This window comes from Ilyonectria robusta, assembly GCF_021365365.1.
Source record: "Ilyonectria robusta strain PMI_751 chromosome Unknown BGZ61scaffold_33, whole genome shotgun sequence".
Classification (NCBI taxonomy): domain Eukaryota; kingdom Fungi; phylum Ascomycota; class Sordariomycetes; order Hypocreales; family Nectriaceae; genus Ilyonectria; species Ilyonectria robusta.
In genome coordinates this window covers 89151-115841 of record NW_025764467.1, presented here as the reverse complement: position 1 = coordinate 115841, position 26691 = coordinate 89151, and the positions used below count along the sequence as shown (strand labels likewise).

The 26691-nt window shown below is 49.2% G+C and overlaps 14 protein-coding genes across 14 annotated transcripts; 6 read left to right on the top strand and 8 right to left on the bottom strand.

Annotated features, from left to right (window-relative positions):
• The first annotated feature begins 2252 nt into the window (after positions 1–2252).
• Positions 2253–3002, top strand: BGZ61DRAFT_142790 (uncharacterized protein). The gene is made up of 2 exons (XM_046237291.1): positions 2253–2642; positions 2717–3002. Exons 1-2 carry the CDS (start codon positions 2341–2343, stop codon positions 2832–2834), a joined length of 420 nt encoding a protein of 139 aa, XP_046096671.1. The 5' UTR covers positions 2253–2340; the 3' UTR covers positions 2835–3002.
• A 1041-nt stretch (positions 3003–4043) lies between these two features.
• Positions 4044–5682, bottom strand: BGZ61DRAFT_368045 (transmembrane amino acid transporter protein-domain-containing protein; the record flags this gene model as incomplete). Its single annotated transcript, XM_046241852.1, has 5 exons — positions 4044–4466; positions 4525–4916; positions 4977–5168; positions 5232–5493; positions 5554–5682. 5 exons carry the CDS (start codon positions 5680–5682, stop codon positions 4044–4046), a joined length of 1398 nt encoding a protein of 465 aa, XP_046096670.1.
• Positions 5683–7010: 1328 nt separating this feature from the next.
• Positions 7011–7804, top strand: BGZ61DRAFT_367779 (cutinase; the record flags this gene model as incomplete). The annotated part of the gene is made up of 3 exons (XM_046241822.1): positions 7011–7181; positions 7242–7450; positions 7513–7804. The coding sequence occupies 3 exons, from the start codon at positions 7011–7013 to the stop codon at positions 7802–7804; spliced, it is 672 nt and encodes a 223-aa protein (XP_046096669.1).
• A 632-nt stretch (positions 7805–8436) lies between these two features.
• Positions 8437–9556, bottom strand: BGZ61DRAFT_593379 (uncharacterized protein; the record flags this gene model as incomplete). The annotated part of the gene is made up of 1 exon (XM_046256791.1): positions 8437–9556. The coding sequence occupies one exon, from the start codon at positions 9554–9556 to the stop codon at positions 8516–8518; it is 1041 nt and encodes a 346-aa protein (XP_046096668.1). The 3' UTR covers positions 8437–8515.
• Positions 9557–10187: 631 nt separating this feature from the next.
• Positions 10188–10604, top strand: BGZ61DRAFT_539231 (uncharacterized protein; the record flags this gene model as incomplete). Its single annotated transcript, XM_046254767.1, has 3 exons — positions 10188–10252; positions 10307–10434; positions 10498–10604. The coding sequence occupies 3 exons, from the start codon at positions 10188–10190 to the stop codon at positions 10602–10604; spliced, it is 300 nt and encodes a 99-aa protein (XP_046096667.1).
• Positions 10605–11211: 607 nt separating this feature from the next.
• On the bottom strand, positions 11212–12511 carry BGZ61DRAFT_368048 (pectin lyase fold/virulence factor; the record flags this gene model as incomplete). The annotated part of the gene is made up of 2 exons (XM_046241853.1): positions 11212–11766; positions 11846–12511. The coding sequence occupies 2 exons, from the start codon at positions 12509–12511 to the stop codon at positions 11212–11214; spliced, it is 1221 nt and encodes a 406-aa protein (XP_046096666.1).
• An 804-nt stretch (positions 12512–13315) lies between these two features.
• On the top strand, positions 13316–14953 carry BGZ61DRAFT_562362 (polygalacturonase; the record flags this gene model as incomplete). The annotated part of the gene is made up of 5 exons (XM_046255848.1): positions 13316–13912; positions 13965–14027; positions 14092–14538; positions 14625–14726; positions 14781–14953. The coding sequence occupies 5 exons, from the start codon at positions 13316–13318 to the stop codon at positions 14895–14897; spliced, it is 1326 nt and encodes a 441-aa protein (XP_046096665.1). The 3' UTR covers positions 14898–14953.
• A 595-nt stretch (positions 14954–15548) lies between these two features.
• BGZ61DRAFT_462772 (uncharacterized protein) lies at positions 15549–16637 on the bottom strand. The gene is made up of 2 exons (XM_046247341.1): positions 16526–16637; positions 15549–16473 (listed from the first exon to the last, which is right to left on the bottom strand). Exons 1-2 carry the CDS (start codon positions 16583–16585, stop codon positions 15892–15894), a joined length of 642 nt encoding a protein of 213 aa, XP_046096663.1. The 5' UTR covers positions 16586–16637; the 3' UTR covers positions 15549–15891.
• On the bottom strand, positions 15579–15785 carry BGZ61DRAFT_367951 (uncharacterized protein; the record flags this gene model as incomplete). The annotated part of the gene is made up of 1 exon (XM_046241846.1): positions 15579–15785. A coding segment is annotated over one exon (207 nt), but the record flags the coding sequence as incomplete, so codon positions are not given.
• A 353-nt stretch (positions 16638–16990) lies between the features above and the next one.
• On the bottom strand, positions 16991–17365 carry BGZ61DRAFT_299703 (ankyrin repeat-containing domain protein; the record flags this gene model as incomplete). Its single annotated transcript, XM_046238672.1, has 1 exon — positions 16991–17365. A coding segment is annotated over one exon (375 nt), but the record flags the coding sequence as incomplete, so codon positions are not given.
• Positions 17366–18541: 1176 nt separating this feature from the next.
• On the bottom strand, positions 18542–19735 carry BGZ61DRAFT_368173 (uncharacterized protein; the record flags this gene model as incomplete). The annotated part of the gene is made up of 1 exon (XM_046241866.1): positions 18542–19735. A coding segment is annotated over one exon (1194 nt), but the record flags the coding sequence as incomplete, so codon positions are not given.
• Positions 19736–21178: 1443 nt separating this feature from the next.
• BGZ61DRAFT_510153 (S-adenosyl-L-methionine-dependent methyltransferase) lies at positions 21179–22904 on the top strand. Its single transcript, XM_046252048.1, has 11 exons — positions 21179–21266; positions 21329–21464; positions 21532–21554; positions 21608–21626; positions 21674–21796; positions 21849–21871; positions 21924–21961; positions 22016–22153; positions 22209–22471; positions 22531–22702; positions 22760–22904. The coding sequence occupies exons 1-11, from the start codon at positions 21216–21218 to the stop codon at positions 22788–22790; spliced, it is 1017 nt and encodes a 338-aa protein (XP_046096660.1). The 5' UTR covers positions 21179–21215; the 3' UTR covers positions 22791–22904.
• Positions 22905–23292: 388 nt separating this feature from the next.
• BGZ61DRAFT_499238 (uncharacterized protein) lies at positions 23293–25188 on the top strand (the record flags this gene model as incomplete). The annotated part of the gene is made up of 1 exon (XM_046251379.1): positions 23293–25188. One exon carries the CDS (start codon positions 23293–23295, stop codon positions 25186–25188), a length of 1896 nt encoding a protein of 631 aa, XP_046096659.1.
• Positions 25189–25513: 325 nt separating this feature from the next.
• BGZ61DRAFT_367870 (daunorubicin C-13 ketoreductase) lies at positions 25514–26664 on the bottom strand (the record flags this gene model as incomplete). Its single annotated transcript, XM_046241836.1, has 4 exons — positions 25514–26153; positions 26202–26274; positions 26332–26564; positions 26621–26664. 4 exons carry the CDS (start codon positions 26662–26664, stop codon positions 25514–25516), a joined length of 990 nt encoding a protein of 329 aa, XP_046096658.1.
• Between the last annotated feature and the right edge of the window lie 27 nt (positions 26665–26691).

Here is a 26691-nt window from a genome sequence, read left to right as displayed (position 1 = left end):
ATCCTTCGCTCCATTTAGATCAAGTAGACCTACTCCGTACCTCCGTACCCGGGGTGAGGTTGCATTTTCGTATGATTCATGATTCGTGGACTTACTCGAGTCTATTTACCCCTGTCGCTGTTCCATTATGCTTACGCGGGGTTATGATCTGAAGTGGCTAAAGGAAACAACAAGCCAATGAAGGGTCTGGATAATCCCCGGGTGGCATGTCGGTAGTCACGGTCTTAAAGCTGAAAGAGTGTACGCGTAATCGAGAATATATTCCACAAATAAGCCGGCTGTTCTTCTCCTACACTAAACACACTCTAACCCGCTTTATGAGTCTAGATCACTACTAACGCATGTTAAGACTAAGTCTAGATATAACGTCACACTTCACTATAGTTGCAAAATAACCCCTTTGCAGCTTGGAAATGCGGCTTTTGTCTTTGAATGCAGGGATGAATGGAAGAAATCTATATCTCCGCAATGTCACTTGAGGAAATGAGTGCAGCTTGAGTGGCAAGATTACCGTTGCCCTCGGCAAATACACATTGTCACGTGAAGGCTCAGTCGCATTCGCTTTGGACCCTGGCCCATCCTAGCCGTTTGCCAATCGAAGACCATCTGTAATATTGAATGACCTGGTTGTGTGTGTGTATTTGGAAGTTGGAGGTGACTGCACCAAGACAAACTTCATTCCAGTCTGGCACTGATCCTTCTAGGACCTTGCAAAATGTGTCGCTGCTCGGACTCCTCTTTTGCATTATCGCATTATTTTGCCAGTATCGAACTGGCCTAGCACTCACAAACCTCCCGTTGAATGACTCTAATAAGATCATCTCTTGAGGGGCACGACGCATTGAACATTGGGGTCGTACACATCCCGACATCTTTCCGATGATTACATAGCGAGGGCGATATCTTTTTATATTGTTCCTCGATCTCAGCTGAAATTATCAAGTTTCACCTCTTATCGCATGGGATCATGTAGAAGGGTAATTGCATTTTTGCGCCTTAAAAATTCATTCTGTAAGTATCTCTCCAGGGCCCATCATCTCTAGACTAGGCCATAACTATAGGGTAAGTTAACTTAGTACTGCCCCAACCCCCCGCGTCATATAATCAAGCTGCTCTTGCTTCTCGCCAGGTTTTACGGGCTGTGACCCCAAATTCTTTATCCAGAACACCAATTACACTACTTGAATGTTTTTGCGTCAACTGTGTGTCTCCATCTACAGATTCTGGGTGGTATATGCCACCCCCCCTCGGTCGAAAACACGCCGAGTTTCTCTCGATCTTCAATCTCGGGTCGCATCTTCATAACCCCGTAGGATCACAATAAGGACAAATACACTCTTGCGCACTTGATAGGAGAATATTTCAACCATTTCATAGCCCCTGTAGCTAACAAAATCTCTTCTCTGACCGCTTCATCTCACAGCCCACCCTGTGCTAAGTGCCCGCTCGCGTCACTCCGCATTCCTGCCCCGTCCGTCGTGGCCCTAGCCCCATAACCCAAACACTTGTTTGGCTCCTACCAGTCACTTCATGTTTTGAGAGCTGTTTGAACTAAAAGAAACGAGATGGTCATTTATCATTGCTTACCGATACATTGCACCAGTGGCAAAACGAACATGGTGATCACCTTCTGCAAGCATCACAGCAAGTTACATGCGCTCAGCGAGTACATGCACTCAGCGATTACATATACTCAGTAATCAATTTAACCCTGTCTATCGACCGGGATAAATTCCGATAAATCACCTCATTTTCGTGCCTATTACTACTTTTGTTAATGAATGAGCAGTGGCGACCAGCCTGTTACACATTGCTATAGTGGCGGCCGACCACTGTCATAGCACCATACGGGACCAATAGAGCGAGTCTTCGTATACTTAAAACGGGTAAAAAGCCAGTGCAAGTCGGCAAATTTATTATTAGACTGTGATCACGATGCCGGCCCGCAGCGGCCCCGGGTTGTGGCTTCAGCTTCTCGTATTGAGGCTTGCCCTAACCCACATCAGGAATCGGCTTCGGCTCCTGGGGTCTTGGCACCATTCCTGCCGATCCTTCCCCTTGTTCGGCTTCATCAACTGATTTCTTTTGTTAAGGGCAGTAACGTTGTAGAGAAACTAATGCCAGCGTCGTGTAGATTCTAATGCCAGCCTCGTCTAGAATCCAATATCCAGCATCTTATAATTCACAATACGAGCCGTGGCAAATGGAACCTCAGCGCAAGCTATATATTGACCGTCCTTTCTCCTTTCCGAAACTCATCTCCCATCATCCATCTGAGGAACAATTACTCAACTACCCTTCTCACTACCCTTCTCACTACCTTCGCCACCACAAATCAAAATGCGCGCCTTCACTACCATCACTGCTCTCTTCGCAGCTGCCGTCGCTGCTGCCCCTGCTGCCCCCAAGGAGGATGTCTGGGTGAGCAACTTCGTCGTCCGCAAGACCTCCAGCACAGAGGGCACTTCCATCCAGGTCGTCTCTTTCGACATTCCCGACTTTCACTGCGAAGCTTCCAACCCAAGCTTTCCTTCGGCGGCCACCCAGTGTGATGATGGCAGCACTTACTTCTTCTCTCTGGTCCCTAGCACCGAAGAAAGTGCCGAATTCGCCTTGGAGATTACTCGCCACTTCAAGGACAGGTTAGTCATAACAATCACCTAATCCTTGAGAGAGAAGAAATTCATATGGTGCTATTACTAACACGCCACTGTAGTTCCATCCTATTTGGTTCAGGCGCTGTTCCAACCACCTGCCGTAAGGGTGGCAATGGCCCCAACGACTACGTCTGCACTCAGTCTACGCCTGTGGGAATTTTCATCTTCCCCCAGTAGACGCAGAGCAAGAACCATGGAGAGATTTGGTCCAGTGGGATATTCTTTGAACATGTTGGCTCCGCCAAATCGTCAATAATAGGTGGTGCCAAAGGCCTGGCCTGTAATTGGATAGACTATAATCACTCAGCTAAATTTTAACACTGTCTCTACCGGCATATGAGGCTGGACATAAGGAGCCTGAATCTTTTCTATATGCATTGAAATCTAATCTCCGTATAACAGAGAGTAGCCAGCGCCCGGCTTCTATGGGGTTTGAACCTTAATAGAGGATTTATGTTAGTTTTACCTTTTGCATTATTCTGCAATCTCAATTTGAAGCCTTCCATATACTTCGTGTGAATCGACAATTGGCAAACCGTCTCTGTTTTCAACCCAAGCGAATAATACGGACTGAATAAACCATAATACTAAGTCGCGGTAACGTGGAGGCTCCTTTCTAATTTTGTCACAATACCTTTCTACTACGTCTAAGACATAGTCTAAGTAGTGGTCCAATGCAAGGCTCGCAAAACTAGTGATGTTGTCAAACAGAAAGCTATTTTGATACCTGAATCTGGGCTCTGGGTCTAGAGCTCTTTTGCGCTATCCATTCATTCTCCGCGCCGAGTAGAAGTCGCAAGGTATATTGCAGATATCAGGTGGTTTCGGCGGAAGGAAACCCACATCGTGGAGCATCTCTCTAGTGTCTCTAGACTTGATTAGTACCAGAGGAAATCGGTAAATTGGTATAAAATTTCGCCCCCACTTAACAGTAGCTTATCGGTCACCTAGCAGTTATCAGGACGACCATAGCCAATCGCTAACGAATTAAGTTTATGAAATCTGTGAATCTACATATTCTAGTGCTGCATAATAAGCGAGGAATAATTTTATACCAATTTACCGAGTTTATACAGTACCTCGTTTCTTGAATCAGCCCAACCGGTGGAAGTTGGATGAACGGTTCCTAATTCTTTGTATATGCCGTACAAATAGCTACCAACCAGGTTGCAAGGTATAGTTTTCCCCGTTTTGTTTTGAATAGCAACAGTATTATTACCGTCCTTGCTCTGTTATAAATATACAACTAGTCAATGAACCTCAGTAACAGCCTGGATGATTAATCCGTTGTACCTCTTCTACTTCTTCGGAATATCTTGCCATCCTTTCCGAGTATTATATGATACTGCGATATGAGCATACTTAAATCCTCGTGCCAGCTGGACACTAACTGGATCCAGAGTTGTCGGCGCAAGACCAAGCTGCAGACCCTCCAGAAACGCGGTACGAGTCTATGATACCGACGATAGAGGCATACGTTCCCACGACAGTTAAAAATGATCCGAGTATGATGACGAATATGCTCCAGCAGACCCCAAACAACCAGCTAGCCGATCGATCTGTCTTACCGCTACTCCAATTATCGTAAAGCCACATGCAGCCCATGGGTTGAAACGACAAAGATGTAGCAAGCAACGCGCCGATCAAAGAAACAAGTCCACCAAAGATGGGAATGCCGCTTGCGATAATATATGCTATGACGGTAATGACGAGAGTACAGCCAAGCCAAGATGACCAATGAATGAAGGTGTTGGCAGCGAGATGTCTGGATCCTCGCAGGATACGAACAAAGACATGCTTGCTTGCCAGCTATTCCCATTTAGTTACATTTCAAGCAATAAGGCTGTGGGAAACAGGTAAGACTTACATGGCAAGTGAGCATGGTAGTGACAATAAGACCGGGGAGAGCAATCCCATAGCTGACCTTCTTGATCAAGATTCCTGCAGACCCAAGCGCTGGCGAAGCGACATATGAGCCACAAAAGTAATACACAACGCAACCAATTGCAATATAGCATGCGCTAATTACCGTTTGGCATAACACCAGCGACCGCGTGTAGTAGTTGGGATCTCGCATCTCAGCTGCAATCGAGAAAAAAGCCGGTGTACCCGCATATGCGAAAATGAGCGCACATATAGCAGAAATGGCCTCAGTAAAGCTTGGAGTGTTGAAAAGTTTGTAGTCGGACACCCAAACGGCATCTTTAGGTGCAGAAGCCGGCCGATCCTGAACTCCGACTGCAATGGTGATGATAATAACTAAGGAGTGGCGTTGGTTATCGAATTCCGCACAAGATTTCAACGGATACAGGGACATACCAGAGGAGATGATGCAAATGAGGCCAACCCAAGCCAGCCAACTAATCCGGCCCAATGTGCGGATACTGGCAAAGATGAAGCCAGTAATAGCGGCTACAACCATGAATATAGCAGTGCAAGTCCCATGGGAAGACACAGCATTTAGTCCTATGGATACGCTCAACATAGCTGAGCCACAAACAAAAGTCCAATCTACGGCACACGTCAGTATAAGGTAAGTAATTCAGTGCTGTCAAGGCTGTGACCTGAACATACAGAGACCAAAAGCAAAGCCGAAGATTTCTTGACCGACTCGCCCGAACATCAGTCTACCTGCATCATCAATGCCGTAGACCTCGCGATGGCGAAGCTTGAACACGCCGACTACGTAGTCGGACCAAGTAGTGATGGCAGCCACGGCACATAGACAGATAAGCCCGGGAATCATGCCCAGAGTGTCGAATACGGAAGGGATGGAGAGGATGCCGAGGCCGAGCTGTGTTTTCATCATGAGGCCTGCGGTGCCCAGCCAACCGACCTAGTCATAGCATGTCAGTCACTTCCAGAGCGATCAATTGCATCATATCATCCAACTAACGTTTCGATAATTCGGACCGTGTTCAGTGAGCCTCCCAAATACCGCGTCGTGGGCGTGGCCAGGATCATCGTGCACCTCACCAGCAAGAACGTGGTCTTGAGGTTCTTCGCTCTTCTTCAACCCAAACATGCCTACCATTGTTCAATAGCTGGACAGTGAAAGCGGGTATTTGCTCAAGGGTCAGAAGATTGAATGGGCAAGAAGCAATGAGAGGAGTCACTTTTGAAATATTGCTCACCAGAGCAGAACAACCTTTTCCCTCGCGTTTTCGTTCCCTTTTACTCGCGCCGGCGCTTGAGCCAAGACAAAAAAGCGGAACTTGCGTGGTAGAGTTACGGGGCGATTGAGTAATTGCTAGAGTTTTCATCCAATGTGATGTATGGCCCCATATTGGATTCCACTTCGCGAACCACTTCACGAATTAGCTGAGGCCGATACCGGATGCTAGTCTAGCTCGACCCTCAAGGCGTGGCAAATCATCCCAATGTTTGTATGAACTGCAAAATAACCGACCTAACTTAGAGAGCCGTGGCGGAATGAATTGGAAAATATGTTGAAGAGAAGAGCGCTGTAACTCATCTGAGTAGCTTGTGCGTCAGGCATTGGCGTAAAGGGTCCACATCGTGCTCACATTCCACTCCATGCTTTTCTGCCTGATCAATCTGACTTCTGCTTCCCAAACTAAGCTGCAGAGAATTCTGCCCTATAAATTAGAACTGTCTTCGGAAAGTCTGGTGATGATGAGGGTGACGCAGCAAGTGCTAGCCGAATTTGTCATGGTAGCATTTCCCAGCTCCTTACTCTGCAATTCTTAATCAACCTATGTCAATTTACTCTCTTGCTTATGCTGCAACAGTTGGTAGGTCTGCTCTAACAACGAAAATTACTTCGACCTCGGCAATAATTAGTGCTTTAATTGAGTCACAATTACCAATTTATGCATAACGTACGTTGTTTCATCCCACAACCCAAATCACAGCCTAATGCAAGGATGGGCGGCAAATGTGTCAGAATCTGACCCTGATACATGTGCCAGCAAGTGGGGACTCGCATCTCAGTATGTTTACAGAAAGGGTTGCGAAATGTTGTTTCCTTCTCATCCCGTCTCTCGTTCATCCCAGGAAAGAAGCATGATCTTGGATTTATTTTGCATTGGCTCAAACCACCCTTTGAATCAGTCGTGCAGCGTCTAATCGCTTGGCTAACTGAGCTGAAGAGTGATTTCTGACACCAGGGATATAGCCAAAAAGGAGCTCGCTTTCTGAGCCTCATATGGCATACCATACGATCCATTACCATGTATAAATATCAGCTTAGCATCTTCAACTTAGTATCTTCTCATCACCAGCACACTACAATCATCTTGAACCGTCACATTATCCTCTCGCCTTGATTCTTTCTCATCTGTGATGAGAATTTCGATTTATTATTGATATCTGATCCAAAACTCTTTCACAATGAAAATCATGACCACGCTCACTCTGGCGTCGGTAGCCTTGGCTATCCCGATGGACACGAAGACAAGCAAACGCCAGTCGACTGGCAGCACCGCCAATGATTTCAAGAGAAATGGCTGCAATGATATCATTTTTATTTTCGCTCGCGGCTCAGCCGAGATTGGAAATATGGTAAGATCTTGTCTCCCTCCACGCTTCCCATATTCAACCTTGGATCCTGACGATCCGCAGGGTACCATCGTTGGGCCTGACGTCGCCGACAACCTGAAAGAGGAATTTCCCGGCCAAGTTGCAGTTCAAGGCGTAGACTATGCAGCTCTTCTGTCAACCAATTTCCTCCCAGGCGGTACTGATGATGAGGGCATTGATGAAATGAAGAGCCTCCTCAGCGATTCCATGAGCCAGTGCCCCGACTCCATCATTGTAGCTGGAGGATATTCGTAAGTAAATCTTATTTCACTGCGACATATCTTGGGTGTTTTATGCTGAGATATTTGAGCAGCCAAGGTGCCGCTGTCAATCACCGAGCGATTGAGGATCTCCCCGAGGACCAAAAGAACCGCATCGCTGGCGTCGTCACCTTTGGAGATACCCAATTTCGTGCTGACGACGGTCAAATACCCAACTTCCCCGCCGACAAGGTGGAAATAATCTGTGCCGCAAACCCTCGCGACACCGTCTGTGACGGTGTCTTGACTGCAGCCATCCTGCCACCCCATCTGTCGTATGGTAGAAATGCTGCAGAGGGAGCAGAGTTTCTTGCCGAAAAGATCCGCGTCGTTCAAGGCGCTTGAGTTCTTTTCTTAGGATATCGTCACGTGTAAGCCTAAAACTGATGGGCGGCCCTGTGGGTTTGATGTCGGGGCTCATGGGCCGGTGGAATCGGTATCTCGGGAAGCAATGCGGGGAGTGGAAGTTTTCCTGTTGGAATAGATAAGAACCTAGTTATCTTTGACTTGTGGGAGAGAATGACGATTCCCTCGCAGGAAAGAATCCCATAGACATCAACTTCTATTGTCATCTAGGAGTCCAGGAATACCAGGAACGTAAACTAGAGATTAAGATATTGAACTCAAGTACGAGCTATCCAACTGCATGAGTAGCGTTTTTCTCCTAAAATGATAATGCATGCCTGACCCATTCTCACGGCCGACGTTTCTCAAGCCACTGAAGCCCACTTTTCACCTGAGGATAAGCACTCGACCTACTATTTTAATTTTTCTGACTCCTTTATCTTCCATGAATCTGGTGATATGCCTTGCATTATCAAAGAGCAACATCGATAAGCATTCATAATACTATTTACCCTCCCTTCCACTCGGGAATATACCCCAGGACGCATTGTGTAACTGCAACCTTGGGGATAACAGCTGCGTATAACTGATAGTGAGGGAACATAGGATGAATCAAGTAAAGTTAGTATTGTGATTCTTTTTATCGTTGCAATCGCAATTGCAATCTTAGATACAGTACCCCACTCGCCACTGACCAATGGTTCAATCACATCAACTGTCAAGTAAATGTCCCATCATTAACGTCGCAGCGTCGAGTAACACGTCTATCCTCTCGATTGGGAGTCTCTCGTCCCTCTGACATAGACCATACAAATCACAGTAACACTCTATACCAGTGGCGGAGGATGAGGTATTTGTAACTTGACCATCGAAGAAAATAGCCTCCCAGAGTGTTTCGAAAACCGCACCAGAAGATCTGCTTGAGAGGCTAGTTTTTGTGATCCAGTCTCGGAGGAAGTGTAGTCGATCTTGCGGAATGGACTTAACAAGCCTGCGAGACAGGGCAAATTGTCCTCCGGCAAAATAGCTCCACCCGGAGGGTGGAATAGCATGCCGTGGCTCTGGGAAGATGTCGTGCCAGAGATCAGTATACCGCCTATACAAGTGCTCTGGCGATTGCGTGTAAACCTTTGAGCCTGTGTCTTGAGCCTCCCAGTCTTCCCGAGTCAGGTCTAGTACTGACGGTCCGAGAACACCGGGCATCGGCTCAATCGTTCTCTGTAAGGCCTTGTCGCAGGCGAGGTTGACGAAGCCGCGCTGCAAGACAGCCTCAGAGTGCAACTTGTTCACCGTTAGAGGCGAGCTGCGGAGCAGAAGGGCATTGTTATGCCAGGTTGTGCGATGACCGTGCATAAACACCATGACTTCGGGAAGGCTCTCATAGTGATCGATCAAGAATGTCAAGTACGCCATGGCTTCATTGCCCTTATTCTGCGGCAGACCAACAGCATTTTGAGAGGAAGGTTGGTCGGCAACGTAGACGATTTGCGAGTCGCCCGTCCGAAGCCCACTCTGTCGTTGTAGCTCGGTCGAGTCGTCGGTTGATACAGCTGCAACAATTACTGTGACGGAGTGTGCTCTGGGGGCAGGGTCGAGCTTGGCAGAGTTCAGTGTGAGAGTGTCAAAGCATGATGATGCGTAGGCGAGTAAAACCTCTCTTTTGCGCAACCTGAAACTCTGCCGGAGCAGCAAAAAGCATGCAGAGAATGCCAAAAATATGCCGAGGAACACAAAAGCTCTGCCCAGTTTCATCATTGACCGCCCCATTGGCTTGAGAAAAGTGGACGGACTGGAAAGAAGTGAGATGGAAGCCCTTGTTTTTTGGGCAACACTATACGGTTTTCCAGACGAATACGTAGCCAATCTTTGCAAGCAGCCTGTCACGTTTTCATCCTTCGCTTGAAATGGGGTGATCCGAGCGACAAGGTCAAGCCTACTGTTTCGCGATACGAAGTGCCCAAATCCACTTTATTATTATACGAGAGCCCCGCCGAAATAAGCCCGCATCCCTCGACCATAACTTTCTTCAACACAGGCAAATGAGTGACGTAGAATGCTGATTCGTCATCTGTTACTAGCGCTTAGTAACTTCTCAGCTTCTGCAAAAGCGGTCGCCAGATTCCACAGAAGGAGTTAAATTCTGGTCCTAACTGATATTGTTGGATAGGATTTCGAGATTAATTATAGACGGAGGAAGATACGTATGGTGATATTAACGGATACATGGTGGAGCCAACAGGGCTGGTAGATCATGGTTCCCTCTCATATATATACCTACAATAGCTCATCGCACTGAATATACCGTCATCACCATCAGCATCATCAGTATCGCCAATCACGAAATCTTTCTCTTAATTTTATTTTCAACTTCTGGACTCCAAAAATGAAGGTCGCGTATATTCTCCCAGCGTTCCTGTCTGTCGCGAATGCCGGCATGCACATTAACTAGTAAGACTTGCAGTATTCAGTTATCACTGTCATTAGTACTAACACAAATGACAGCTACTCGGACACCAACTGTCAGAACTGGATCGGCCAGAAGAATCTTGGCCAAGGATGGGGCGACCAGACCTTCACTTCTCTTCAGGGCACGCATAGCGCCTTGCCTGTAGAGACAACTGGTTTCTATAGTAAGTGGGCGTGCTTTTCCCTTTTTCTCACCATTACAAGCGGCAGCTAATGAATGTCATCAGAAATCGAGTTTTACGATCAAAACAGCCCTAATCCTAAGTACACGAGGTTTGATGGCCAATGCTGGGGTACTACCGGAAAGGTTGTGACCCATATCAAGCCTTGGTAATTTATGATCATTGTGTTTGGGTAGTCTAGTTGCAGAAGCCGTATCTTGAAATAAAAATTTTCGTGTTTGCCAAATCCTCTCTCAATGCATCAGCCTTTTTGGACTTTTTGACCCAACCCAATGTCGGCTCATATCAACGCTTAGTGACTTACTTTAAAGCGCTTGGCGTCTGGATGAAGCACCGATTAACCCATCGTCGAATCGGGAAACACCTACTCAGCTAGGTAGTTAATGTAAGTGGGAAAGTGTAACTTTTAGCTTAAAAAACGCCGATACAAGAATCAATCGTAGAAATAAATCATGTAATATTCGAAACTCGGCTTATTGACAGTACAGAATCGGACATCCAACATGTACGCAAAACATCTGATGGGCCTTTGTAACACAAAAGTTCCTAAGTATATACCCCTCTTTGCCGAGCAGAATCATTGTCACATGCATGTGACTAAAATCTGCACCTATTTTGAGTCACTTGATCTGTTTTCCAAAAATACGGAGCTTCGAGAACCCCCTGAAGTCGGGCTTTAACAAGGCCTTTAATATTTAAAAATGCCCTACGTGGCATTCTCCGCTCGCTCTAGTAGTTACCTACATTTATCTAACACAGCTACAAGACGCTCGCATCAATCCAGCGAGTATTCCCAAAAGTACCATCAGGCGTTGAGAAGACGTCAGAAACATGTCGGTACGGTTTGACTTGGGAGTCGGTGAGGACGAGAGTCACATTGCTCTGCGCCTCGGTCGTCTCGTTGTAGCCTGGACCATAGTCTTTCCAGGTGGCCATGAATGTGAGGTTGCTTAGATTGGGAGCGGTCGTGCTCCAGGGAATGTAGCCGGCCGGCTTGATGCTGGCGTCGAAGTACGAGTTCATGAAGATGGATCGGTGCAGCGAGTTCCATGGTCGTCCGAGCGCACACTTGCCCACCATATTTGGAGCAATGGTGTAGTTGGATGCGATGAGCTGGGTTCGATCTATGTAGACGCCGTACTTGTTGGTGAAGGTCGTGTTGGTACCCTTCCAGGCAGTAATACCGCCGCCGCAACTGCGGAGCGAAAGCGTAGACTTCTCAATGTACGCGGTGCCGAAGCCGTAGAGGAAGTCGGTCTGTCCAGCAATGACATTGTCGTAAAAGAAGGCGTTTCCAAGCTTTCCAACATAAACCTATTCATTGCTACCAGTAAGTATCTCTGTGTTTATGAATGAATAGCTAACGGGAAATGGGAAGTCTCTTATAACGTACCGTGTCCTGCCAACTGTAGAAACCACATGAATAAAAACCAGCATTGGCCCTACTAACTCCCAAAGCATGTGCTGGACCGTATGAGTACTGAACAAGCTCATTCCGGAAATCGATATTGTAGGCACGGAAATCCGTGCATCCGAAAGGAGTGTCGGCTGGCACAGGGAAGCCTGTCGGCCCAGAGCCTGTCAGGGTGGCATTGAGGTTGGGACCAACAGTCAAGACGCCAGTATAGACATTATCGGTGAAGAGGGCGAGGTGATTGGCCGAGTTCCACCAGACTTGAACGTCATTTTGGGCGCTGGTGTTCACATTGATATCCGAGTATAAGTCACCCTTCCAGGGCTTATTGGACATGCCAATCAAGTGAAGGGGACCGCGGCGAGTGACATTTAGCTGCTCCGTGTAGTTCCCCGGGGCAATGAGGATATGCCCCGGAATAGTGGTGTTGCCAAGCGAGTCAATGGCTGCTTGAATGGTGTTGAAATGAGCTGCCGAGTCATTCTGAGCGACATAAATTGTGCCGCGAGGACAGCCTTCAGTCGGGTGGTCTGTTTGTCTCTGGCAATGTTTGTATGTGCTAGCGGGACCCTCGGGGCTGTGCGCGACTGTAGTCTGGAGGAGAGCTGCTGTGACAAGCACAGCTTTCAGAATGAGCGTCATCATGGTTCACAAGGATTGACTCGAGAGGAAGATAAGATGCCAAGATGCCAAGTCGGGGTGACAAGTGGAGTTCAATTTATGAATATACTGTCGTTAATATCTTTAAACACCAACTCACATGCAAAGCTTCTTGGACTTTTCCTGTCAAATTGCGGAGATGATGTTTCCAATTGGGATAACATGGAGAAGCTTCCCCTCCCCCACGACATGGTTACATTCCTCCACAAATGAGGATCCCAGAACTTTGAACTAGGCCACTCCAGTCTACACTAGAGCAAGGGACGGCTATGACATGCCGAGAAGACGGACAACCTTCCACTAAAGTGAAGCTTGTTTTCCCGCGGTGAAAATATTCCACCACTGAGAGAGAGCCATATTGGACCAGCACATATATCCAGTGTAAATGATCACCATTGAAAGAAGCCGATTTCCGAACACAGCTCAGGGCCGCGTCACAGGATGCCCCCAAACTGACTCCAATTTGAGCACTTGCCACCCATTTTTCGGTCGGCGTGTTTCGGTTAAAGGTCCCGGTTAATTAATTGTTGGGGTTTTGTGGGGGAAGGGAGCTCATTTCGTCGGACGGAAAATTAGCAATGCAGTTCTAGCATACGCGATAGTTATTCAAGGATCATGGTGGAGAATGGAGACGAACCGGCCATCCGGAAAGCTCGCCATGAGTTGGTAAGTATATTAACACGGGGATCGACGAATGCCGACTTTTAATCGCTGTGAACTCATCCACATAATTAATTTGTCTGGTCCCTGCAGTCTGCAGCCAACGCACCAGACGTCGACACCATCAGGATGATCCAATCCACCATCTTTGTTGCCTTTTCGTGTCTGGCCTCTGTTGCCAGCGCGCTCTCTGTCCCATTGAACGAACGGTCTCTCGTTACACGGCCCGTTATCAAGGCATGGCCGCACAGCCCGGCAAAGCATCATGGTGCCTCGCCTGCTCGCAATCATGACAAGTATTGCACTGTCAAACCCAGCAAAAATGGCGGCGATGATGCTGGCAATATTCTCAAAGCATTTAAAAAATGCAACAACGGCGGAACTGTGGTCTTGGATGCGAACTACACTATCGCATCGCCTTTGGACCTTACGTTCCTCAAACACATTGATGTAGCCCTCACTGGCACCATCAACTTCTCGGAAGACATCAGTTACTGGACGGAGCACTCGTTCAAGTATGCCTACCAAGATGCCACGGCCTTCTGGAGATTTGGCGGTGAAGATGTCAACATCTTCGGTCATGGCGTTGGGCTTCTCAACGGCAACGGACAGCCGTGGTATGATGGCTTCGCTGCCAATGCTTCCCTCTTGCGCCCGGTTCTCTTCCTCTTGGATGGTCTCAAGGGGGGTTCTGTGACGGGATTGAGCATGATCAACCCCCCGAGCGCAAGTCTTCGCCGAAAGATTGGATGGAGAACCTGAGCTGACTGTTAAATAGTGGTTCAACCTTATCGCCAACAGTACCGACGTTATTGTCAGCGACATCAACTTGCGAGTGGGAGTAAGTCAGCTGCCGAAAAGTCATTAAATGATGCACAGAATTAGCTGACCAGGCAACAATGTAGAGCACAAACGCAAACCCCGCCAAGAACACAGACGGATGGGACACATATCGTTCTGACTCTGTCGTGATCCAGAATTCCATCATCAACAACGGCGATGATTGTGTTTCCTTCAAGCCCAACAGCACCAATATGGTAGTCCAAGGCCTCCAATGCAATGGCTCCCATGGCATCTCTGTTGGGTCACTCGGCCAATACGCCCAGGAGTTCGATATTGTTGAAAATGTCTACGTTTACAACATTTCCATGGCCAACGCCTCAGATGGTGCCCGCATCAAGGTCTGGCCTGGAGTGTACACGAACTTTCAGGACAACTTGAACGGCGGTGGTGGCTCCGGTTACGTTAAGAATGTGACGTACGATGGGCTGTTCAACACCAACAATGACTACGCCATTGAACTCACTCAATGCTATGGTCAGAAGAACTTGACCCTCTGCAACCAGTACCCTGTACGTGCATAAACCGACTTGCTGATTACAAGCCATCCTGAGCCAGGTTTTATATTGGATATTGAGTGACTAACTTGGCCTTGTAGTCCAACATGATTATCTCGGACATCGTTTTCAAGAATATGTGGGGAGTAGCCTCCAAGAAGTACGACCCTAAGGTCGGAACGCTGGTTTGTAGTCAGGCCTCGGTAAGTTGCCATGTTGGTCCCTCCTGAACAAACACTGACGAGTTTCGAATTCAGAAATGCATCAACATCCAAGCCCACAACATTAGCGTGTCAACTCCTAGCGGAAAGACTGCTACCTGGACTTGCACAAACATGGATAATTCTCTGCTTGATATCAACTGCGTCTCCTAAGCTAGGGAGATTCATCTTGATGTTAGGGTATGCCATTTTGAGTTCACCAATAACCTCATTACCGATGCTTCCGGGATCCCTACCCTTGCTCAGGCCCCTACAAAGCTTCGAGACTTCCGAAGCCTCCGCAGACCCGGGAGTTCACGGGACCTCTGCAGCCCCTGAAGTTTTGTCTCATTCATGTACAAAAGACACACCATTAGAATGTCAATTAGCGAGAAATCAAAATAATTCATCGCTTTGGTTTTCAATCGTTAATTGCGACATAATATCCAAGGTCTTCAAGTTGTGATTCAATTTCCGGCGACATGATTTATTTCATGGATGCACACAGAGCGGAGCATGGTTGAATTGTTCAGTGATGTTATTGAGTTAATTAAAATTTAAATCCAGACTTCATAACGACATCTTCACCAATAATACACTAGACGGAGCCGTCTTGCGACTGCCAAATAACAATTTGACACGCTCCATCAATCCTGGCTCTTTAACAGCCGGAATCCGATGAGGTTCGAGGATAAAACAGAGGAGCTAGAGGCTGGCGGCATGGTGACGTAGTAATATCATGCAGTTTGTAACGGGATAGTCCTTCTAAGAAGAATCCAGGCAAAATAATATCGAAATTCCGTCTGCTCTAGTTGACCGTAACGGCTGAGACTTTTACCGAAGAAATATAATTGTCTATTTCTCCATCTCGGCAACAAACATTCTTCTCTCCCTGAGACGATCACCGCATTTGTGAAATATCAGGGGGAATGGGACCATAGCAATACAGATAAACCCCAAAAGCGTGTTTCCCCACCGCAATCCCAGGGCCTCATACATCGGCCGTCCCAGTGCTAAGAAAGTTCCAACTAGGCTTCGAAAGACTGTGTTGGCAGCAATAGCCTATGCGGCTTCTGTGGGATAACAGTCCACGAGATAAGTAGTGATGCGAAGAAAAAGCCCGAGGCACCATCACCAAACGGAATCAAAGACAAGACCGCATAGATCATCAAGCCTTCTTCCTCCGCCGCACGATCGCCCCCACGAGGTTACCGATCTCTTCCGCCTTAACGTCATGTCCCCATACCTCCCATGGCGCGATGAAGCGGTACCCGTGCTGCTTAGTTGAAACTAGCCGGAGCAGTTCGCGCACCCCGTCCGGCGAGCGCAGCCACCTGCGGTCCTCCTCTGTTAGCGTAGCGACTTGCTGAACGTAATCCAGTATGTATGCTGTAATGCCCGCAGCCACCACGGTTGCATATGCCGAGCCGTGTTTTATCGGTATCTTGGGCTCCCAACCGAGCTGGATGCCGCTGCCTAGGGTGGAGAAGTTGTCGTCGTCCTCTAAGGGGGCCGGACTGATGCCAATGTCTCTCCCCTCGCCGTCAACTGCATGTATGCCGATGATTTGCTGATGGCTTGCCGGATAGGGTCGCATCCGGTCGTGGCCTACGGCAGCCATGAGGACGGGGGGGCGTTCTCCTTCGAGAGCGTGCTTGATAGCTGTCTCTATTTCCGGCTGAGGTCTGTCGAAGCCTAACGGGATGATGATAATATCAGCGCCGTATTCTGCAGCACACCACGAGATAGCCTGCGGACTTGTTAGTCAAGACTATTTGCCATCGGAAGATAAGTTGTGAAACCTTGGCGACTACGTGCGCGGAGAGACCATGTCTCACCCGGTCACAAGCAACTTTTGCCATGAACAAGTCAATATCTGGGCATGTCTTGACAAGAAGACAAGCCAAATCGGTCCCCATGCCGTCGGAATCGTCAGTATTATCCCCATCAATGAAGTTTTTGCTTGAGGGCCACGCCTGCAATTCGTCAAACCATTGTCCCTGAGCGCTGTTAACTGCCAGTCCGGTGCTGAGCAGCGCCACTTTGAGATTGCCCGCTCGTTGGGCATTTCTCGACTCTTCCATTAGCGACTGTCTCCGAACGTGAACGAAATTTTGGTAGTTGTCGAAGAAGTCATTCGCCTTTTTCTTGTGCCTACGTAATTGTTTGTGAGCGATTGGTCAGGGACTCGTTCTTTTTGCTTACTCTGGATTTTGTAGTCCCACACCGCGCTGCAATGTTCTAAATCCCTGACGTTGACCAAGCGCAAGAAGCGTCCTGACCACCGTGTCATGCCAGTTCTCGGTGGCGACTATGATGGGCGTCCGCCCGTCCTGGTCAGGCTGTTTGAAGTCGGCTCCTCCATTCTTGACGAGGATTCTGACGACTTCGCTGTGTCCGTTCGCAGCAGCCCACCACAGGGCAGTCCGACCCCCGAGGTCTTGCAGGTCTACCTGAACGCCGTCCTCCTCGAGTAGCCTCCTCACGACACCCTCGTTGCCGTTTGCAGCCGCAAGCGAGAGGGCGGTCTGTCCTTTGATGTTCTGGGCATTTAGCCCAGTCCCTGACGTATGACCAGCCTGGAGCAGTAGGGCGACCCCATCGAGGCTGCCGCTCTCCGCGGCGTCCATTAGAGATGTTCGCTTTGTCCGAGTCTGATATGCCAGAATTGATGGAGCGATGCACAAGAGACCGTCGTGCCTCGACCCGAGCTCTGAGTCGGCGAATGTTTGAAGAACGTCGGACACCAGACGGTTCGATAGCCGACACTTCCCCTTCACCACTTGAACGTCGACTTTGCCAATGTCATCGACAATATCCATCATGTCTCTAAAGAACGAGCCAAAGATTTCCTGAGCACAGGACTCACTAAGAGTACTACGCGACTCCGTCAACCAGACAGAAGTGCTTGGGGGGTCTTCGGCTCGAGCATTATGCCAACCAAAGAGTCGCGTACAGGCATTGCGGTGGTCGCATTGGTCCGAGAACCCTCTAAGGATGCTTATGCGGGGGGAAATTGAAACGTTCCAAATGGTATTTGGATCCCGGACACCGTTACCCTTGAGTTCAGCAGCGTAGCAGTAAGGCGGGCTGGCTTGGTCCTGCCACCACTGTTCTAATCTCTGTCTCGGGTTATCCTCATCAGTGGAAACGATCTTGGATATTGGAACTGCCGATGATCTTATCACCTGGTCCCCCACGACCCTGGAACCGACAGCGCGGTCAGTGTCCGACTTGAGGGACCATATCCATAGCCCAAGGATTGCCTCTATGGCTTCTTTTTGGTCAAGTTTCCATACATTTCTCACCTCCTTTGGACCATTGACTTCCCGATGCAACGTCAAATAGAGGATGGCATCCGTTGAATTGGTTGTGTAATCGGTTTCAACCTTGGGCACGAGTGGCGACTCCTTGTGCCGAATGTTGCACTTGAAACTCCAATGGCAATTGTTCGCGGCATGTGGCGTTGGATCCCTCAGCGTGGCTTTGAAGTAAACCTCGTTGCTAACGGCTTCAATGGCGTTTGCGAGACCCCATGCCATGCGTCTGACTTGTACCATCTCTGCCTCGAAGTTTTGGGCTGGGGACATCTTGACATGAGGGAGCGGCGATGTTGTCAGCTGTGCGAGCTGGGTCCGATATGCCCAGAGATTCCGAGCAGCACGGGCACCGTCGTCCGCAGGGGTCGGCGGCTTCTTAAAGGATACCCCGTCCGCCGAGCCTGAGAATCTCCAGTAGTGATGCCGAGTGAGCTCGGGGTTGACTGGCGTCGAGGAAGAGGAACCCAATCCTTCATCGATATCCTTCTTGCCCATGTCGAGTGCAAGCCAGTCTAGTTCGTGTCCTAGGACATCCTGGCCGCAGCTGGCGAGACAATTGCTGTCTGCCTTCAGTCGTTGCATGCGCAGGGCGGCCCGCGCGGCGCTCATAACCAGGATGGCTCCAAGTTGGGCAACGGAGATGGCGGAGTGAATGCCTCTTAGGCCGACGAACTGGAAGATGAAGCCGGACAGGGTGATGCCAACGACGCCCCAGACCGCGGGTTGCGAACGGTTCGATTCTCCTTTCCAAGAGGTTGTATATTGCTGGAGGGGATCCGCCTTGTCATTGTAGGCAAACGAGCCGAAAGTCTGGTCGCCGAGGACTTGGCCCCCGGGCTGCAGCCAGTACAAAGTCGAGTGCTGCCCATGACGCTCAAAAATACGCTCCTCCGTGCTCTGACCGATGACAAACGCGCAGAGGTAGATACCGAGCCACAGGAGACTCGTCCCGCCGATAAAGCTAGGTCCAGCATATGGACCTGGAAGCTGCCCTTCCTTTTCCCACTTGAGGTAGTAGGTGACGACTACGGCAAAAGCGATGACGCCCCCTTGCAATACGAGCCCAACAACAGCGATGGCTGGGGGGACGAGATTGTGTGGCTTTTTGATGCCGACGTTGAGAGACAAATTCGGTGCAAACATGTCCTTCGTGGACCCGGTTGCGGTCTCCATATCCTGTGGACCTTCGGGTGCGTTGGTCTGGGACGCGATCCATTCCTGTTTCCCATTGGGAGTGTCCATGTACTGCCGGAACGTGGATACCCTCGGCTCGTGCCTCAAACCCTCCCTCTTGTAGACGACCTCCAAGATCTTGGGACGACCAAAGACCCTGGCAATCCCTCCATTGTTGAACAGCTCGCAAACGTCCCAGCTGGTCGAGGAACAGAGCTCAGCTTCTGCGCTGCCGCCTCCTTCCTGGGCCCGACCGATGAGGGCGCGGAGGGACGGGCTGCCGCAGACGCGGATGGCTGATACGACGGCAGTCAAGATGCCCATGGGCGCTGTGGCGAAGATAAAGTAGTCGAGATAGGTGATGCTCTCGCTGAGGTACTGCTTGGTGATCTGCTCGCCAAAAAGCGACAGGAAGGGTGCAAGGTCCGTCGCCAGATTGTTGGAGAAGTCATCCCACCAGTCGGCCGCTTTGACGGTGGGTAGACCGACGAGGGCGACGAGGACGATTAGGATGGGCATCTGCGCTGCTATATGCCGGCGGCTTGACGTTCGTGAAGTGTGATCCGGCGTGGACGGTCTTTGTCGCCTTCTCAGCCGTCCGACATATGGAGGCGGGGAAGAATCGCCGCTGCCCAATGATGGACATTTTCATTCGGGTTCAGGTCGGCCTCTTGAATTCCGACCTTGCACAACTCTGTCCAATAAGACCCTTGACGGCTCATGCAGGTCTCAAGTCATCTGCAGTGCCGTGCTGTGATGAGAGCCAGAATATGCCCAGCATGCTGGCCCGACGAATGGCAATATGAACAGCACAAGCGTCTCCACCTTGCGGCGTTTGAGGAGCTGTGACGGCGAAGACATGCAAGGTCAGACAGAGCACTTGGGTGATCTTTTCGCCGGGAGGGGATCAGCACCATCATTTGGAAGAGTACCATAGCGCTTCGTACACAACAAGAACCTATAAATTATTTCGTTGTTTTAGCTCTACTCAATATTATCAGATAGATTAAAGCCATACAGTAATCTCAAATAGTAGAGATAAACAATGAGTGCTACACCCAGCACCAGAAGAAACTGTAGTTGAGTAATAAGACTGTTATATACACCCAGCCCCATTGGGATCTAGCTGACTTCAATGATAGCTTTTCATTTGCTAAGTGACTAAGTTGGATGGTATCTCACTTCCACTAATAAATCTGTAGGCTCAAGCAGTATCTACTCCATGGCAGATATTCTATTGCACATTAACAAATGAGGGTCTGATAAGGCCTTGTCAGACTCTGTGTGTTTTCGACCAGTCTCAGGCTAGGCGGTCTTATGGGCTGGGTGTTCAAACTCCGTTTCCTCTTAAAGGGTTGCAATAGGAATAGTATGTTAACATTAGAACTTGAGCTTTAGTCAATAAGTCTGTGTAGGCCAGAATTCAGTTAGTGTGGTGTTGCTATATTTACTGGCTCTGGTCCGAGGGTTACATTAGCAACAGCTCTAGTATTATTAAGTATGGACTTGGGAGTTTTGGTGATTTTACAGTAAGATATATACACATTTGGTTCCATTCTTCTCTTTACCCATTATCCTCAGATAGATCCAGACCATGCAGTATTTGCAAACAATAGAGACACATATTTAACCCTACACCCAGCACCAGCTATTCACACTGTATCTAGCAATATCTGAAAGCTACCTCAATTACGATACCTAATATCGGCATCTCAGTATTCCTCGAAGGAGATGCTCGCGACGAAGGAATCGAGAATGACGCCCTGTGGGACCTTGGATGGGAGTTAGCCAATAAAAAACCAGTTGGAGGGCATCTACGTTGGGACTGGCCACGACGAAATTCGTCGATGCCTGTTGCAGAAGGCAGAGGAGAAACCTGGCTTCCGACCCCTGCTTATCACGATATAGCGCCAATGTATTTAAACCCACCCGAGCCCCACCGAAAGTTGGATTAAGATTCCCCCGCTTTTGACATCTCTCATGATCCAGCTTCCTGACCATGGCCGAAGAGCAGAATCCTGAGACACCCCCGCTCGTTGCCGACGAGAATGTAAGGTTCTGCTGTATATTTGGTGTTTCGTGATCCCGTTGACAGTTGGTAACATCTTCTAGGCCGATACCGAGACTGACGACGATGGCGACTCGGCCCTTGGAGTGGATGGCGCGAGTGCCACCACGTCCCTTCGCTCCAGCATTATGAGGTACCGTGAAGAGAATGGCCGGACGTATCATGCTTATAAAGATGGCGGTTAGGGCCCTTGAGCTTCACCTAATGAATGGAAGTGACACCTAAATGACTAACTGAACTGATGCAGTATATGTCTTCCCAAACGACGAGGTCCTCTTACCCCGCTCTGTTGGCCCAGCTCCATGACTGACTTAGTAGCGCAGACAGAGAATGAGCGACATGGTAACTCAGGCCTAAACTGTGACCCGCAACGAGCTTACCAGACGCAGATATTCAACATCACTTGTTTATCCTCACTTTTGACGATAACCTGCACGCTGCCCCATTGACCATGCCGCTTCGCCGCGCGCTTGATGCCGGATGTGGTACGGGAATTTGGGCTATTGACTTTGGTACAGTCCCACCGTCGTTGATAAGAACGAATGTGTTCTGACAAATCTGTAGCGGATGAGCATCCCGAATGCGCAGTGAGTAATGGCCCAATGGCTAAGATTGAGCTCCCAACTGATTACACGTCAGGTTGTTGGTGTCGATCTGAGCCCTATCCAGCCATCAGCGTAGGGAACCGAGCAGACCTGACACCCTCAACACTATGCTGACATATGTTCTAGCGTCCCACCTAATGTCTCGTTTTTGATCGACGATCTCGAGGACGTTTGGGATTACTCGACTAAATTTGACTTTGTCTTTGCACGCTTCCTCACTGGGTCAATCCGAGACTGGCCCAAGTTCTTTAATCAGAGCTTTGAGTATGAGGGCTCTTCATCTCATTTCCTACACATGTTTAATAACCATTGTCATTAGGTTCCTTAACCCGGGTGGTAAGATCGAAGTCATGGATATCATCTACCCCCCTCAGTCTGATGATGGCACACTCTCCGAAGAGTCGCCGCTCTATAAGTGGGCAACGTTGCTGGTGCAAACCTTTACCAACATGCGCTCCCCACTCGACAGCGCGTTGAGATATAAGGAGCAGCTGGAAGCAGCTGGTTTTATCAATGTCACCGTAGTAAAGCGCAAGTGGCCGATGAATCGTTGGCCCAAGGCCCAGAAATACAAGCAAATCGGTAAGACTCCAAGGACAAGATTTGGTTATCCCAATGCTCAGTCAAATTTTGCTGTCTAGGAATGTGGGCTCATCAGAATACCATGGACGCTTTGGCAGCGATAAGCCTGGCTATATTTACACGTCCCGAGGGGCAAGGAGGCCTCGGTTGGACGAATGCAGAACTGGAGGTGTTTCTGGCTTCCGTTCGCAAGGATATCAAGGATCATACCATCCACTCATACTGGCCGATGTGAGTCTTTCGGCCCGAACAGCCACGAAATATAGGCGCGAGCTAATCATCTCCCAGTTGGTCAGTATACGGTACAAAACCTGAGTGATGGGTTATAACGCCGGAGTGCAGGTCGCCTCACTGAGCGGCCCCTGCCAACCGTGAGCAAGGCGGTAGGGACCACCCATGGACAGTAAATGCTGCCGTCTTTATTACTCTCGGTGTACTCGTGTCATGGTTCCTGACTGCTGGCCTGGAAGCTCCGGTGGTTCATTTAAAGGCGTGGGACGGCTGTGGTCTTTTCTTACAGTAACGTAGCAAAAGTCTGTAGCACCCGCTATTGCTTCCAGTCCCCGCCGCTGTTCCACTCCGCAGTGGCGCCTTACTGCAACTCTTATTGTTATACCGATACTCCGTACCCTGGCTTATTTCACTGTCCTAACCGTTAAATCCTCGTGATTGGCTATGGCGAGCCCCATTTGTAATGAAATACCCGTGCCTCGCCACTACTGCGGGGTAAATCAAGGCCTGCCAAAAAATCGCATCTCTTCCGAAACCACCAACAGAAAAATATACCCAGGGATCGACATTCCAACTTGACCGCCTTCGATATGTTCAAAAGGAAACCCGAGATCAAGAATCTGGCGCCATTGCGTTCCTCTGACCGCCGGAAACTCGCGGATCAGATCATTCGAGACTACCAGGTTTCCATCCCCAATAAGCCGGCCGGAGAGGATGCATCATCGAGCACACAGCCAACCTTGGCTTCACTTCGCAACTCCCTTCTGCCAGAGTCCACCTCTTCTGCTCGCTTCACAACCATCTCGGGGCAAGTCTCAGCAGCGGTAGGCGGTACCGTCTACATTGGCGCGCACCCCGGACAAGATGAGAGAATACTCTGGTTTCAGTCGGGGAAAAACCCGAGGCTGATACCAACTGTCTACACGCTTTGGCATCACCCCAACCTTGTCCCGCTTCTGCATACCCCGGAATATGTCCTAGAGGAAAAGTTAAAGCACGGTGCAGACTTGATGATCCCAGGCTTGGTGAAAGACAAGAACACCGGGTGGGATCCACGAGCAAGCACTGGTTCCGTCGTCGCCGTCGCCGGCTTACAAAACGACACTGTGCCGTTATGGATCGGAACCTGCCAGTTGGACGTGCGAAATCTCCCCGACGATGTCCGAGGGCAGAAGGGCGCCGCAGTTAAAGCCCTTCATTGGGCGGGAGATGAATGCTGGAGTTGGAGAGTCCTCGGCAGTGGAGGGCAGGATCCGCCACAAAGCTTGGAAGGCTGGACAGGATTGACGACACGACTCGCCGAGGGCATTCAACAAGCATCGCTTGACAATGGGAAAGACGACGAGGAAGGCGCTGCATTGAACAAGGATGGCAAGCAACCAGATATGCCCGACGAAGGGGAAGAAGAGCAAGAACCGTCAACCAAAGAGATCGATGAAGCGTTTCATCAAGCCTTCCTCTTTGCAGTTCACAAGGCAAAGATGAACAACTCGAAACCAAACTTTGGCCTGGATTTCCCGATCCAACCATCGTTTCTCATATCGAACATGATCCAGCCACACCTCCGGTCTCAGAACCAGCGCCATTACACCATCAAGAAGACGTCATGGAAGAACACAAAGAAGTTTATCAAACATTTGGAAAAGCTCCGCTTGTTGAGATCCAAGGACCGTAACGGTGGTGAGACGGTCATTCTTGATATCGAATTTGACCACGAGGAAGTTGTAGGTTTCAGGCCTTATAAACTACCAACTCCAAAGCCGGCCGGCACGGAAGCAGGTAGCGGGGAACAAGCCGATGGACAGTCTTCTTCATCTAATGACCAGTCTCTGGGGCAGAAGCTCAACATTCAGATCGTCTATCGTGCGTCTCCAAAGCTAGTGCCGACCCTCCTGCCTTCCAAGACCGAGTTCTACAGCGCATCTCAAGTTACGGCTGCTTTGAAGTCATACATCGAGCAACACCCGGACGTGGGAGGACAGGGAGGCTCAACCCTTAAGCTTGATCCTTTTCTTGCCAACGATATTTTGGGCTCCAACCCGAAACATGATGACAGCAGCTTCCTTGCAGCGGGACGCATCTCTCGAAGCGCGCTACAGAAACGCATACTGGATGACACTCACCTCTGCCAGCCCTACCATATTATTTCAGGTGGTCAAGCTGCATCTGAGCAGAAGCCTAAAGCAGGACCCCCACCCCACGTTCACATCACCATCGAAAAGCGAACTGGCACCAAGGTCGTCACTAAGATTTCCAATCTCGAGCCCTTCTTGATCGATCCGCAGCTACTTGCGCCAGAGCTGCAGAAGAAATGTGCAGGGTCGGCAAGCGTGGGACAAGCCAGCGGCGCTAAACCTGGCCTGCTAGAAGTCGTTGTTCAGGGCGACCAGCGGAAAGTGCTTGTTGGAGATATCTTGTCCAGAAGGGGGATCGACGCCAAATGGGTGGATATTACGGATAAGACAAAGCCAAAGAAGAAGAAGTGAGGGCTTGCAGCTAAGTAGGGTAGACATAAATTGTCAGTGGATCTGAATTAGGTACGACTCTCCCTGAGAACGATACATATCAGATTTTATCATACTTTCCTTACCGCAATTTCATTTTTAGCTGGGCGATCGTCCCATAAGACAAGAGACGTAGATGAGATGGTATAAAAGGAAAGTCAAACAAAGTATCGGTAGAAGTGGTGAGAAGATCTTAACAGCCGACTGAATTGTGCTACCAACTATTGGCTGCCAGTTGTTGATTATTGACTAAAAGCGATATGGAAGTAATCAACGGAATACGAATACACACTGACCATATGTAGATTTACCAGTCCAACAATGGAGCAAAACCTTCCCTGGCAAGAAATTCGTTCACCTCCTTGGTTGTGTTGTCCCAGAAACCTCGAACTTGCTTCTCATCGTTCGCCACCACGTGGTTCGACTTCACCTCTCCAACCGGCTCCAGATATTTCCCTTTAAACACATCCGGCTTCTGTCGCACCTCTTTGGCCGTTGCTCCAAATAGCAAAGTAAACGAACCTTGGTCCTCAGTCACCATCACCCGGCGCATGATTGGTTTCATAGCGCCACTGAAAATATCGAGAGCATTAGCGCTCCTGACACTCCCCGGGTGCACAGAGAGCGAGATGATGGGCGAGCCCTGCAAATCCAGGAGCCGCTGGAGCTCCTGAGCAAAAAGTACGTTGGCCAGTTTTGCTAGGCTATACTGCATCATTTTGACGGTAAACATGTGCTTCTGGAGGTAGCGCCATTGCCAAGGATCGTAAGGCAGCGTGCCGGAGAGGAATGCGGGCGACGTGAAGTCGAACTGGTAGTTTGGCGGGAAGAAAAAGTATGTGACGGATGACGAGACGGTCACAATTCTTACGTCCGCTCGGGGATTGGCAGCAGCCTTCTTAAGGAGCGGGAGGATACCGTTGGTGAATACGAAGTGTCCAACGTGACTAGAAAATGTCAGCTTCACTCTTAAAGGTCTGACTTGAGTTCAATACCAGACTGCCATAGTCATTTCCCACCCAGCATCCGTTGTTTCAAGGTTCTCCATGGCTAACCCGGCATTGTTTACTGTCGTGAACTTGTCAACATTTATCGATGTGGGCTGCAATTGCTTTGGACACAAACCAAGGATGTCAATTGCATGCTCCGTCGCCTTGAGCTCTTCGACCGCATGGATCACGCTCTTGATATCGCCGAGATCCATTTTCAACCACACCAGTTGGTCTTTGGAGACAGCACTGCTTTGAGATAGGACGTAATCCGTGGTGTACGTCGCTTTTGCGTTGGATCGCGCAGTGAAGTAGACCTTGGCTCCTTTCATGGCCAAATGCTTCACTGTTTGAAGGCCGATGCCAGCACTAATGCCATGTTAGCATTGTTAGATGGTTCAAATAGGTCAAATAGTAATACGTACTTTCCGCCGGTTACTACAGCAATTTTTCCCTTCATGTCAGGCATGTCGGAACGAGGATTCCACCCTTTGGT

Coding starts and splice junctions, on each gene's coding strand:
- BGZ61DRAFT_142790 (XM_046237291.1), top strand. CDS start 2,341: ATGCGCGCCTTCACTACCATCACTGCTCTCTTCGCAGCTGCCGTCGCT. Junction 2,643..2,716: donor ACTCGCCACTTCAAGGACAG/GTTAGTCATAAC, acceptor ACGCCACTGTAG/TTCCATCCTATTTGGTTCAG.
- BGZ61DRAFT_462772 (XM_046247341.1), bottom strand. CDS start 16,585: ATGGCAAAAGTTGCTTGTGACCGGGTGAGACATGGTCTCTCCGCGCAC. Junction 16,474..16,525: donor CCGCGCACGTAGTCGCCAAG/GTTTCACAACTT, acceptor ACAAGTCCGCAG/GCTATCTCGTGGTGTGCTGC.
- BGZ61DRAFT_510153 (XM_046252048.1), top strand. CDS start 21,216: ATGGCCGAAGAGCAGAATCCTGAGACACCCCCGCTCGTTGCCGACGAG. Junction 21,465..21,531: donor TCATGCTTATAAAGATGGCG/GTTAGGGCCCTT, acceptor GAACTGATGCAG/TATATGTCTTCCCAAACGAC. Junction 22,703..22,759: donor ATCCACTCATACTGGCCGAT/GTGAGTCTTTCG, acceptor ATCATCTCCCAG/TTGGTCAGTATACGGTACAA.